The following is a 13,890-nucleotide window of genomic DNA, read 5'->3' as shown; positions in this document are numbered from 1 at the left end:
GGTACCTGCACACAATGACCAATCACAGCCCGGACAGTACATTGCACTTATTTGGCAGATGCCATTATCCAAAGCAACGTACGTTCGAGAAAGCAGAGTCGGCACCCACACAATCAGGATTCACTCTTTTAAAGGTGATTTCTATTACCTCCTTTTTTGATAGCAGAAGGTTAGAGAACAGACTGACGCAGCAGCTGTGTCAGCGAGTCAAACAGATACAGACACTCGAGTGTCGGGGAGACATCCGGGGTCACCCAAGACAAAGATTCTTGCATGGCGGCTGTTGATATTCCGCAGTCTGTAGCTCCGCGGCATGAAAACTCCCTGCTTGGAGGTTTCTGACTGAAAGACGGAGATGAAAAGAGTGCTCCGTGACACATCTGTCAAAGGAGTGAAGGCCTGTGTTTCGATAGCTACAATTTACTGTCGCAAAGTACAGTATTTAGAGATGCGATTGATTTCCCTGTCAGTCAAGAGAGATTAATAATCACAACTGAGGGGAGGATCTTCTCTGCTGACTGAAGTCTGTGCTCTCAGTCTTTTTCAGGAACACACACACATACACACACACACACACACACACACGCATACACATAAACACACGCATACACATACATATACGCATACACACATAAACGCATACACACCTGCACAAACACATACATATATACAGTACACACATACGCATACAAACACATAAACATGGACACATACACATACACACACACACACATACATACGCATACACACATATACACATACACTCACACACACATACACAGACACACACAAGCACATACACACACACCTATACGACAGACAATCAAATATTCCCTGAAATGAATCCATACCCTCAGTGGTGAGTAATGAAGAACATTCATTTCCTGTTTTATAGTCACTCACATTACCATCACCGCAAACTCTCATTATTCAAACGGTGCTTCCCCCAGCTCCTATGTGTTACAGCACCTGGATCCAATTAGCAGCACCAACAGAGCCCAGCACAGCCCCGTCCCATGCAAGCACCCCCCCCCACACAGGTCTCTGTAGGACAAGTGGCATTCACTGTTCTTCTGGCACCGATCACAAATTATAGACACACTACAGTGAGTATCCAGTGTTTTCAAATTGTCAGCTCATTAAACGCAGGCCAATCGATTGCTCAGGAAACTAAGGGCTGCATTTGCTGCGTGAGTGCAAATGGTCAAATGTGGCCTGGCTGCCGGACACCAATGCAGTCAAAATAACACCATAAACCGGCTCTTTCTTTACCTCCTCAGCCGCTCATATGCCAAGGGCTGTGCTCCCGAAGTGCATACGTAAGGTCTTGAAAAACTGAGGTGTCATTGCACCATTTTTACCCTCCCCTCTTCCCACTACGAGGACATCTGGCATCCTTGACCTCCAGAGCCTCAATGTCACACCGGCGAACTCACCGGCCTCAGTGCGAGAATACAGGCAGAAAGATTCCACTGGACAAACCTTCAGCTGTCTCTATACATCACGTAGAACCCGGAATCACAGTATACATCCAGAAGATACACAAGTGTGATACACAACGGCCAAGGAAGGCTTCCAGAACCTGATAATGTCAGTATAACTCTCTGCTGAGTCATTTCTGCTTGAAAATACAAGCATACCTATATACAGTACCGCCACCAATGAACTGAGCTCTGAAACCACTCTGGTTAGTTTAGTAACTGCAAAACTCACTTCTGCTCTTTTACTGAAATACAGCTCTAGGAAGAGGAAGTACGTGCTCAACCAGATACAGATGAGGCTTTCGGTATGGTACAGGCAGCGGGTGGGCAGCTAGCGCAACGCTAACCCTAACGGCGCCATTCGAAGAGGCTGGGAGGTGGCAGCACCAGCCACTGCAAAATGGTGCTTTATAGCCGGAGCGGGACTATTAATCACAGCAAACTTTTGCCTGAGCACTTTACGGGGGAGTGTATTTAATTTAATTGCTACAGGGATTAAGCTGGTCATTAGCGGGTGGAACAGGACAGTACTGCCTATTACACTTATGAAAAATTGCACGGGCCACACTGCTGCCAAGGCCACTGCCAGCACCTCCGGGCAAAGGACCTGAGCTTATTTCCCACAATATAAACAGAGGACCTGAGCTTATTTCCCACAATATAAACAGAGGACCTGAGCTTATTTCCCACAATATAAGGAGAGGACCTGAGCTTATTTCCCACAATATAAACAGAGGACCTGAGCTTATTTCCCACAATATAAGCAGAGGACCTGAGCTTATTTCCCACAATATAAGCAGAGGACCTGAGCTTATTTCCCACAATATAAACAGAGGACCTGAGCTTATTTCCCAACATATAAGCAGAGGACCTGAGCTTATTTCCCACAATATAAGGAGAGGACCTGAGCTTATTTCCCACAATATAAGCAGAGGACCTGAGCTTATTTCCCACAATATAAACAGAGGACCTGAGCTTATTTCCCAACATATAAGCAGAGGACCTGAGCTTATTTCCCACAATATAAACAGAGGACCTGAGCTTATTTCCCAACATAAAAGCAGAGGACCTGAGCTTATTTCCCACAATATAAACAGAGGACCTGAGCATATTTCCTAACATATAAACAGAGGACCTGAGCTTATTTCCCACAATATAAGGAGAGGACCTGAGCTTATTTCCCACAATATAAACAGAGGACCTGAGCTTATTTCCCAACATAAAAGCAGAGGACCTGAGCTTATTTCCCACAATATAAACAGAGGACCTGAGCATATTTCCTAACATATAAACAGAGGACCTGAGCTTATTTCCTAACATATAAACAGAGGACCTGAGCTTATTTCCTAACATATAAGCAGAGGACCTGAGCTTATTTCCCAACATATAAACAGAGGACCTGAGCTTATTTCCTAACATATAAACAGAAGACCTGAGCTTATTTCCCAACATATAAACAGAGGACCTGAGCTTATTTCCTAACATATAAACAGAAGACCTGAGCTTATTTCCCAACATATAAACAGAGGACCTGAGCTTATATTTTATGAGGCTGGGTGTGTCTCCCTCAGCCCGCCCACCTGCTCATTGACCCTGCAGTGGGAGGGACCATGGCGGATGAGGATGCGCACGATCTCCACGTCACCCTTCCAGGCGGCCAAGTGCAGCGGGAAGCAGCCCTTGCTGTCAGCCACATTGGTGGAGGCCTCGAACTGGAGCAGCTTCAGCACCACGTCCCTGAGAGGGAAAGAGGATGAGGCTCATGGGATATCAGCACAATCACCTCCCATCTGATATACCGGCAAAAGCAAAGAAGGAGCTCAGCCTCTCGCTGTCGCTCAGTCACTCGACCTGTCACAGATTTTTGGATTCAACTCCCGGAAGGAAACATCTGAAACCATACATTACCAGAACCTGTAATTTGCTGTAATCTCAGTACTGAAATTACACTCATAATGACATAAACCACTTTCTGCTTTCCACATCTGAATTGTAAACAGTATTTAACGTACGTGCACATGTGTTATGCTCAATGTGTTTATTTCCAAACGCTATATTGTTCCTCCTTATCCTATCCCAGTATAACAAGCTTTTGCTTGCTGTGCTCCTGCTAGTGGAATCACGCCATAATCTACCTCCTTCTGCAGAAGATTAGGAGATATGAGGCTGCCCTCTCTTCAGCCAACTTCTCATGGTGTCTCTGTGATGTAGACAGGCTGGAGGAGGAGCACTGTACCATAAGTGGGATTTTAAGGTGGACGGAGCTTATTAAGGGACTGAAATTATGGGTGGGTCTTCTCACAAACAAATTGAAATTCAGGTTAATGGGATGCTTAATTCCAGCAATCGCACACAGCGGGTGAGGCTTCCGTGGGGTGAATTATTATGGGGTAAAAAGTGTGGACATAAGGCTGATTCATACTTCTGTGTCGAACTGGCATTGCCGTGGACTTTATGGGGTATCCCTCGCTGTAGCCTGACGTGCACCTCCCCAGAAATGTAACTACATGTTGCGGCAACGTAGACTGCAAGAACTGTGATTGGTCTGCTTGGTAGCATTCCTTTTTAATGGGATTGAAGAAAGCATACATTTCCAGGTGTATTTATACCGCTGATTGAAATTGAAGTGATATTTTTATGTAGCGTTAAATAACTCTGGGCATCGTAGCAAAAGGTCTACAAAACAGGATGATGGCGCCAATTTTACTTACCTCCATTAAGTTTATTTGTACTTTACAAGACTAAAAAAGTAAAAAGTAGCATAGACACTAACTTTAGAAGGGAAAATGCATAAAAAGTGACTTTGTAGTGGCTTGACAATTTTCTAAATTTGTCTACGGGAAGTTTGGAGCAGCACAAATATGACCAGGACTCGATAAATGGATACTAGTTAAAATGGATACTGTTAAATGTTTATTTTCTGTTTCAATTATGCGATTTAACAGTTGAATATACTGCAGGGTAGGAAGACAATAAATGCAAGATCCAAACCAATGTATCACCTAGCAGTTTGCCGGTGTGATTGCTAAGCGACACAGACACAGCAGCACACAAGTATAACTGCGCGACAGCGCTGGCCATTTGCGCAGGTCATGGCATAGGCTCAACGCAGAAGTATAACTGCGCGACAGCGCTCACCATTTGCGTAGGTCATGGCATAGGCTCAACGCAGAAGTATAACTGCGCAGCAGCGCTGACCATTTGCGCAGGTCATGGCATAGGCTCAACGCAGAAGTATAACTGCGCAGCAGCGCTGACCATTTGCGCAGGTCATGGCATAGGCTCAACGCAGAAGTATAACTGCGCAGCAGCGCTGACCATTTGCGCAGGTCATGGCATAGGCTCAACGCAGAAGTATAACTGCGCAGCAGCGCTGACCATTTGCGCAGGTCATGGCATAGGCTCAACGCAGAAGTATAACTGCGCAGCAGCGCTGACCATTTGCGCAGGTCATGGCATAGGCTCAACGCAGAAGTATAACTGCGCGACAGCGCTGACCATTTGCGCAGGTCATGGCATAGGCTCAACGCAGAAGTATAACTGCGCGACAGCGCTGACCATTTGCGCAGGTCATGGCATAGGCTCAACGCAGAAGTATAAGTCAGCTTTAATCCTCTAAAGGTTGCATCCTTTAATTCTGAACTCATACCCATAAAAAGGTCACAGGTCAGTTTTGCAGTAGAATGATGATCCCAGGCCCCGTGCAACTTACTGCCCCCCTGACTGCGATGATCAACGGGTTACTGCAGGTTACTCAAAAGAATGATCTGTGTGTTGACAAAAACAACACCCTCACTATGAAATGATGCTTCATTTGGCATGTGTACCAGCACACTGCATATTCTGTTTTATTCCCTTATTGAGACAGACACACACACACAGGTGAGTGAAGCCTGGGGTCAGAGCACAGGGTCAGCCGTTTATCCAGGGCCCCTGCAGCATTTTGAGGGTTAAGGGCCTCACTCAGGGGCCCAACAGAGATCAGATCAAACCACTCCTTTTGTTATGTACTTAACACTCTAAAGTGGGAAAGTCAGTGAAATGCTTGTGTACAAATCTCACAATAGCAACAATGAGCAATGCAATTGCAAGTGTGCAAACAGTAATATACAACACAGCAACAACATATATTGTACAATTACTAGACAATTATCAATAGGCAGAGAGATGTAACAATGTGGCTGAAGAAAGGATCTGACCCTGTGACCTTCTGATCATAGCCACAGAAGCCTACCCTGCTAAGCCACAAACCACCCACATACTGATCCAATGCTCTTACCGGTGTCCGTTGAGTGAGGCATGGTGTAGGGGCGTGTACCCCGAGCTGTCAGCGCAGTTCACGTTCAGTCCTCGCCAGATGCTGTGGAGATCAGACACGAAGAGTCAGTGACCTTAACATGACCTGCAAGGAGTATATGGTCAACTGTGAGACTGACCACAAACACACGATCCTTTGTCCTCAGTCACATAAAATTTAAAGCTGGTGTTAGTTAAGCAGGTTAGGTAATGCGGTCACAACCAGGTGCTGCCAGTTTAAATGTCAAAAGAAAACTAATTTGGGCACCAGAAAGGTCCAGTTGTTGCACTCGTGAGAAAGACACTAAACTGCCCCAGTTTAACATACCATAGTGCAAAAGGAAGTCAGTGTCTGCAAGCTGTCATTTGGGAAGCATCCGAATAATGTGAGATAATCGCATGGCCATGAGTTATGGGGTTCAGCCTCATAAAGAAATAACCCAGAAGTGGCTCTTCCCCTGTATTATGTTACACATAAAGCAGAGCTGCAGCTGCAGACAGCTTTGGCGCGGGAAACATCCTCCGTGTAAGTCTGAGTGAGGATACAGGAGCTCATCGAACGAATAAATAAGTGAAAGGAATGTGAAACTCGACAGGCGCACAAAACATAAAATGAACCCCTCCACTAGCGGAATTTCCAAACGGGGAAACAAAATAACAACCGTCAATCATCCAGAAGTCTAGACGCCCCGTACACCATCAACAATCAGACGGAGAAAACATTCCAGTGTGACGGGACGGGAATGTCGGTGACAGTGAGGTTAGCTGACTGCTTGGGAGGACAGAGGAGACTATAGACCATCCCAGAAAAGCACAGGGAGCCAGTAAGGGGGGGGGGGGGGGGGGGGGGGGGGTAGCAGAGGTGTGAGGCTGTGGACCGGAGGAATGTAGTGCCTTTGAGCCCAAACCCATACTTTAAAATGAAGAACCCAGCCCAAAGCCAGTATGTCGAATTCTGATTTTTTTTTAACAGGATACCACACAGGCTTATAAATAAAAAAAGGATGCAGGGATCTGGCTACAGTCAGACATAAAGGCGCACACACATACACTCAGCGCAGCTGCTCGGCGGATCTGTAACCGTAGTCGAGGTGGCAGAGCCAGCGCGGGGAGCAGAGGAGTCTGGGATACGCTTCAGGAGCAGTGGAGTCTGGGATACGCTTCAGGCAAGCTGGAGGCAGCCTCACAGCTGCGTGCTACTCTGTCAGGTCACTCCCAGCTAGCCGGCCCATTCATCGGCCGAAGACAGCACACGCAACATCCATTCATATCATTCAAGCCTCTGTATGTCGCTCTCTGCTTCAAAACAACCTGGGTCATTTTATCAAGAGAAACAAAACACGTATTTGTGCTTCCGTGCAGTTTTCAAGTGGTGCACTCTTCTGGTTGAGGTGCATGTGATCCATAGTGTCCTATAAGCTGAAATATGGGCCTCAGCCTAACTAGCACTCACTCTGAAACATACCCACATCTAAAACACACATACAATCCCCACCCCCACCCCCCAACCAGGACACCCACTCTGAGAAGAGGATTCGATAACACTTTATTTAAAGCAGTCATCATAATGCAATATAAATACCTTCATAACGTATAATAATGCATTCATAAAGTATTATAAACGAAGATATAACAATTTATTAAAAGGTATAACACATTACACCCGTGTTTATTATGCATTATGAAAGCTCTATGAAGCTACATGCACTATAGATACCTTCATAATGCATTATAATGGTCAGTATAAGAATTAATGCTTTGTACTGCATTATGCATTATAGCTGAGAGCATTCATAATGCATCATGGCTATAATGTGCTATGTATTTTTATAAATATAGTCGTGTTTATAATATTTTATGAATGCATTATGATGTATTATGAAGGTCATGGCATGCATTATACATGACTGCTATACGTAAAATGTTAGTGAAGATTCCGGAACCACCCCACAGTTCAGACCTGCACCTCTGCAGCCCCAGGCCCATTTCTTACAACCACAGCACAGAGCACAGGAATGAAACACGAGTGTCAAGCATTCACAGAGTGTATGGGACACCGTTGCCACAGAAACACAACGGCCGGTTCCATGGGGCATCGATCCGCTGCTGATTCGGCACTCCAGCTGTGAGAGACCCGTCGTTAACACAGTAATTAAGCCGACCTCATCGCAGGAGAGCATGGACCTGATGGGAGGAGAGTGTCGGGGAATCCAAGAGACTCTCTCTGCATGAAAGGCCGTTTAGGACGCTGTAATCTAATTAGCCCGCACACAAAGAGCAGGGCAAAGTGTGTTAGCGCAGTGCTAATGAAAATGTCATACCCGGGGGGACGGGGGGGGGTTTGGGTATAGGCGATAAGCCTGTTACACCTCAACGCTATGGGGCTGCAGGTTCTCTTACAGAGGTGCGATGGGACCGAGAAGCACGGCATGGGAGACAGCAGAGAGCGAGAGCGGCCCGCCCTCGGCGCGGAAAGAGGCTCAGCTTCCTCTCCTCGGAAGTCAGAGACGCCTCTGTGTCCCCATTGCAAGGGCTGCTTCGGTCCCATGGGAGATGCAGGTGTAACTTCATACACAAAGGAACAAGGAGCAGGGGCAGGACCGTGAATCTGCGGCCTTTGGTTTGAACCCGCCGGCATCACGACTGACTCTTCTCTACAGTTTGCGTAGCAAAGCCCCTGCACTCGTACAAGCTCACTGCAAAGCTGGCTTTGACCCCCCCCCACACACACAGCTATGCCCAACCCCTCAATGAAATCCTTGGGGACCCCCTAGACAGCCCACATTCTTGCTGCTTCCCAGCTCCTGGGCTGATAGACTCTAGCATGTCTAACTCATCCTGCTGCCTAGGGAGGTCGTGCCAGTCATAGCAAAGCAGCCGCAATGGCCAGCTGACAATTCACCTGTTACATTTACACCTCAGATCTGTCTAACAACTGTGAACAGTCTAATAACTAAGACCTGCGTGTCTGACAGAGATATGAGCAAAAGCTCACGCTGACATGTCCAGTCACAAGATTGCCAACACAGTGAGGTCAGCTTGAAAATGGAAAATCAGTTTTAGTCCCCAACAGATCAAATTCTTCCCATTTCCCGTGTTCTGTGGCTGCTTGCTGATTCTGGGCTTGGTGGGGAGAAGGCAGCACTCCTCCCTTGGGTGCATGTGGCTTCAGTGACCGCTTCACCAATTGCTGGCCGCCACCGAAACAACCGTGCCCACAACCGCAGCTCAGCCTCTGCCTGGTCAAGGTCGAGGCATTTAACCCTGGAAATGAAACCGAGCATTGCTACAAACGACGAGTCAGAGGTCACGACCCACGACACCGTAAAGGTAACGGGAAGCCTGCACATCCTGCCAGCTGATGTCCATCCATCCATCACTAACAGGCCTCTGACGGGTTAAGCTGGAGCCGGGCAGCCCGATGACCACAGATGCCTGTTTGAAGCTAATCCAATTAGCGACCCTGAAGTGTCTGGGTGCTCTCAGTGATTTAGCTGCCTGGCAGTCGGCACCGGCGACGGGAAAACACGCTGCAGAGGTGTAATCAGCACTGGCGAACAGCCAAGAGTCGCTTTTACTCCTGTGGGTCTAGTATTAATGCTGACATATCACAGTATAATTATTCTATTTTTCTAATAAACTAGCCGGCCCATTCATCGGGACTAAGGGTCAAAGAGCCACAGGTATAGAACTAATTTCATGGAGCTGCATCCTGTAAGGATTACAAGCCCTGCCCTCAGGGTAGGCCTGGCCCCTTCTTAAGCACCACCCCCAGGTCAAGCCCCACCCCCATACTAAGCCTGTAACAGTGAAGCTGATTCCACCCTCCGCATGAGTCCTTTTAACAAACGTGCATCATGACAGACAAAGTTTAGTGAGCACGCATCTTAAGGAGCATGTGTTTTAACAGGCATGCATATTCTGCAAGTGTGGTTCCTCTCAGTGCTTCGGCCGCTACCCCACTGCCACTTGTAGCTTTTATCCTGGCGGTCTGGCAGGGCACCAGATACGATTATTCGGCTTTTGTTTTTAATCATTGCACGACTCAAGCAGCCTGGCCGCCTCCCCCCTCCCTGACTAGAGCAGCTCATTCCCCATGTCCTCAGCTGACTCAGGAGAATGGAGCTGAGTGTAGTTTTTCAGGAAGTAACTGCTGAAAACGTAGACTGCAAAGGGTGGGTGACTAAAGCAGAATCTGGAGGTCACAGAGAGCCCATGGACAGCCCGTGCCCAGAGTCAGGACTCGGAAGTCACAGAGAGCTCATAGACAGCCTGTGCCCAGAGTCAGGACTCGGAAGTCACAGAGAGCTCATACACAGCCTGTGCCCAGAGTCAGGACTCGGAAGTCACAGAGAGCCCATGGACAGCCCGTGCCCAGAGTCAGGACTCGGAAGTCACAGATAGCCCATGGACAGCCCGTGCCCAGAGTCAGGACTCGGAAGTCACAGATAGCCCATGGACAGCCCGTGCCCAGAGTCAGGACTCGGAAGTCACAGAGAGACCATGGACAGCCCGTGCCCAGAGTCAGGACTCAGAAGTCACAGAGAGCTCATAGACAGCTCGTGCCCAGAGTCAGGACTCGGAAGTCACAGAGAGCCCATGGACAGCCCGTGCCCAGAGTCAGGACTCGGAAGTCACAGAGAGCTCATAGACAGCCCGTGCCCAGAGTCAGGACTCGGAAGTCACAGACAGACCATGGACAGCCCGTGCCCAGAGTCAGGACTCGGAAGTCACAGAGAGCCCATGGACAGTCCTTGGACAATCTGTGTCCGTACCCCCGCTGTTGCAACAGAACCTGTATTAGTTAATTGCTCAGCAGATGCTCTTATCCACAGTGACTCACATCAATTGTACTGCTTACACATTTCTGCAGCCAGGCATTAACCAAATGAGCTTTTTCTTCAGAGTCTATCTACCAGCACAAAGTGCTCAGATCCGTGATAAACACTGACATCCTGACGTCCCACTGATCTTCTTAAAACCACACCCAGAATGACATGTTTTAGAATAAACTGCGTGTCCCACACCTGACCAGAAACAGGCCTGCATGGCCTAAACCTCAAAGCATCGTTTGAGGGTGATGGTTTCATTTAAAAAAATGTAACCGCTGGTCTGCACAGCCTGTTTCTGATTGGCCAAAGACTTTGATGAGAGAGGTCAAACAGCAGGCAGGTTTTCACAGTGGGCAGGCAGTCAGGGGTCACTTTAAACTTGTCTCTTTATCCCGGCCATATTTATTTCCCTCTGGGGGGCCTGGGGCGGGGGGTTGTCAAGCAAAAGTCTGACCTTCCAATGATATCAACTTCCACTGTCCACAGAACAATAGTTTTAGCAAAGGGTAACACAAACAGCAAAGGTTGAATCCTTCCCCAAAAGAACAGGAAGGAAAAATCTCATTCTGTTTTGCCTCGATAAAAATGACCAGATGATGATTATTGTGTGGGTTCACGGCACCTGAATTTCTCTTGTGAGAAGTCATTCAGAGTAATTGTACGAATGGCTGATCGGATCCACAAAATAGGCGCCTGCAGGGTCTTCTTCACTTTTATCTCCACTCCAGACATGTTGCAATGCAACCACCAGGAAATCTCAACAATTTCACTGTTATTTCTTATATGTTTCTGATGACTAATCTTTAAATCTCCTACTGTGTTCTTTATCACAACAAAGACACACGTACTAAAAAAAAAAAGATCAAGTTTTCCCCTGAGAAGTAACCAGGAACATATGCTACATTTTTTCAGGTCTTAAGTAGCCAGTTGTATTACAAGATTAAGGTGTAAGATTCCTTTACACTTTGCCGCTTTACATCAGCCTTGATTAAGGTGTAAGATTCCTTTACACTTTGCCGCTTTACATCAGCCTTTCTTAGCTGTCAGACATCTGAAGGTGTGTTGCCAGCTGTCTGAGGAAAGCTGCCTACAAACGATGGCGCCTCTCTTTGCCTACCTTAATGCCTCCAACATAAATTGGCAACAGGAAGTGGTGTGGGGCTCTGCAGGTTAGGTTCCTATGCCTGTACCCAGAAGGTTGTGGGTTCGAATCTCATGGCTAACAGAGTGATGTCACCACTGGACCATTAAGCAAGACCCCTAACCCCAATTACTGGGATCCTCACATATACACCACTTGGGACAGAAACGTCTATTAAATGAATAAAATGCAATGCAACGAAGCATTAGTGCAGCTTGAATCTCATTGTACACACACCATGGTCATCCCTGTGTTGTGGGTGCTGACCAGATAATCCATGTCAAGTAGGACACTCTGACTACAGGTTTTACGAACTACTTTAAAACTGAAAGGCTGCCATGCTTGGCTAAATAGTTCAGTTCCCATTCTGCTTTGACCGATTTGTTTCCTTGATCGAAAGACTCATCCAATATTAGTGACACAATCATGATTATAGGACACTGACCAATCAGCACACAGCAAGTCCGATCCAGGTCCTTTTAATTGAAATGGTCTACAAATCTTGTCTTAGCTCAAAGTGTCCTCCCAGTCATGGATTATCTGGTCACCCTACGCTGACCTGTCCAGTGGGGGAAGCCTGGACAGAACAGATTTTAGCATTATAATGGGCCAGGAATCATGTGACCAGAGAGCAATTCCTGCAGTCGGGGCTACACGGGACAAGCCAGGCGTCACTTAACACAGACGATCCAATTAAGAAAAGTGCAGGTTGTTAGTCGATGTGGCAGAGAGGGACCTTGCGGGTCCTGACAGCTGTGGGGATGGCAGCCAGCTCAGTTACCAGCACTCACATGCCTATCCGCTCCCCCCTTGCCACTCCCCCACCCCGGGAACTCCCCCGGCCAAGGTTAAACGCTGAGGGACTGCGTGCGTCAGCAAGCACAATGGGTCATGAGACGATAGTGGGTCGAATATGGCACTTGTGCAAACTGGAGCTAACAAACAGAGCAGAATGGCACCTGTATGACAGACAGACCCACATGACTGTATTTACCGTATGCGAGGTATGGGTAATGGGTAAGTGAATATGGGGATCTGCCCTCCACTGTGAGCTCAGTAAGCCTAGGAAAGGGGCCTGATCTCTGTGTATGTAGGGGCCTGCTCCCCATCAGGGGGCACACGTACGCATTCACACACACACACACACATACACAGATCTGTACTCATATCTTTGTGGGGACCATCCATTCATTTTTATGGGAAAAACCCAAATCTCAGCTATGACAACCTCAACCCCAACCCAGCCCCAACCTTAACCATAAGTAACAACCATAAGTACAAGTCTTCTGACATTTTTCATATTTTGATTGCAGTTAGATTTTCATAAAATTGAATGTCCCCTTGAAGGGACCAATAAAGTTGCCCTCACAATGTCAAAATAACAGGTTTTTATCACATCATGGGATCATACACATGTACGTTGACAAACACTCCTGTAAACTGCTGAGTCATCCGGGCTCAACAGCATATCATTAGTCGGCAGAAAGTGGCATTTAAAGCAGCAGATCGGTATTACCTCGCTGTGTGCCGGCTGAAAACGACACGTCGCCGCCCTGCTCTCACACTGAGCTTGTGTGGCCCAATCCCCCCCGCACTTCCGCTCCAGGCGATTGGGACCTGGCTCTCGGATGCCCGCCGCCACGGTGCTCTGCAACACTGAAGCGGCACCCAGTTGCCCGCCGTCTAAAAACATCCATTCCCAGAGCCGTTAGTGACTGGCTCTCCGCAGCAATTGCTGAGATCGCTCCACTATTGTGCAAGATAATTATAATAATTAAAAAGATAATAATGACTGCTTAATGACTTTCAGGACCTGGCATCTGAGATAAATCTCTTTGCGGAATGGGACTCTCGGATTGGCTGCCGAGACTCCGGAAATAATTAACAGGTAGGGCCTGTGTTCCGTACCCCGGCTATCCGGGGGCATGGAGGCTTGGCAGGAGCCTCTTCCTGATGTTTTCCTTACTCTCTCTCTACTTCATTTCAGCATCTGCAGGCTCTCCTCTGCTTTTCTGGGTCACTTTCCCTCCTCAAATCCTCTTTCTTCCTCTGCCCCTCTCACCCTCTTTCTCTCTCTCCGCCTCTCCATCTGCCTTCTTCTCCCCCCCCCAGCCTGACACAGCCACTTGTTCTCTCTCCC

The 13,890-nt window shown here is 47.6% G+C and overlaps 1 protein-coding gene across 6 annotated transcripts in view; it reads right to left on the bottom strand.

The window, feature by feature from the left end:
- anks1b (ankyrin repeat and sterile alpha motif domain containing 1B) overlaps positions 1–13,890 on the bottom strand; it is a 140,538-nt gene that overhangs the window by 92,276 nt on the left and 34,372 nt on the right. For all 6 annotated transcript variants that reach the window (XM_023816855.2, XM_023816854.2, XM_072709383.1 and 3 more), the window contains 2 exons: positions 5,761–5,841; positions 3,062–3,218 (listed from right to left, as the gene is read on the bottom strand). In XM_023816855.2, coding sequence (XP_023672623.1) covers positions 3,062–3,218; positions 5,761–5,841 — 238 coding nt within the window. The remainder of the gene's footprint in view (positions 1–3,061; positions 3,219–5,760; positions 5,842–13,890) is intronic.

Source organism: Paramormyrops kingsleyae, chromosome 1, assembly GCF_048594095.1.
Source record: "Paramormyrops kingsleyae isolate MSU_618 chromosome 1, PKINGS_0.4, whole genome shotgun sequence".
Classification (NCBI taxonomy): domain Eukaryota; kingdom Metazoa; phylum Chordata; class Actinopteri; order Osteoglossiformes; family Mormyridae; genus Paramormyrops; species Paramormyrops kingsleyae.
This window is presented reverse-complemented; position numbering and strand designations above follow the sequence as displayed.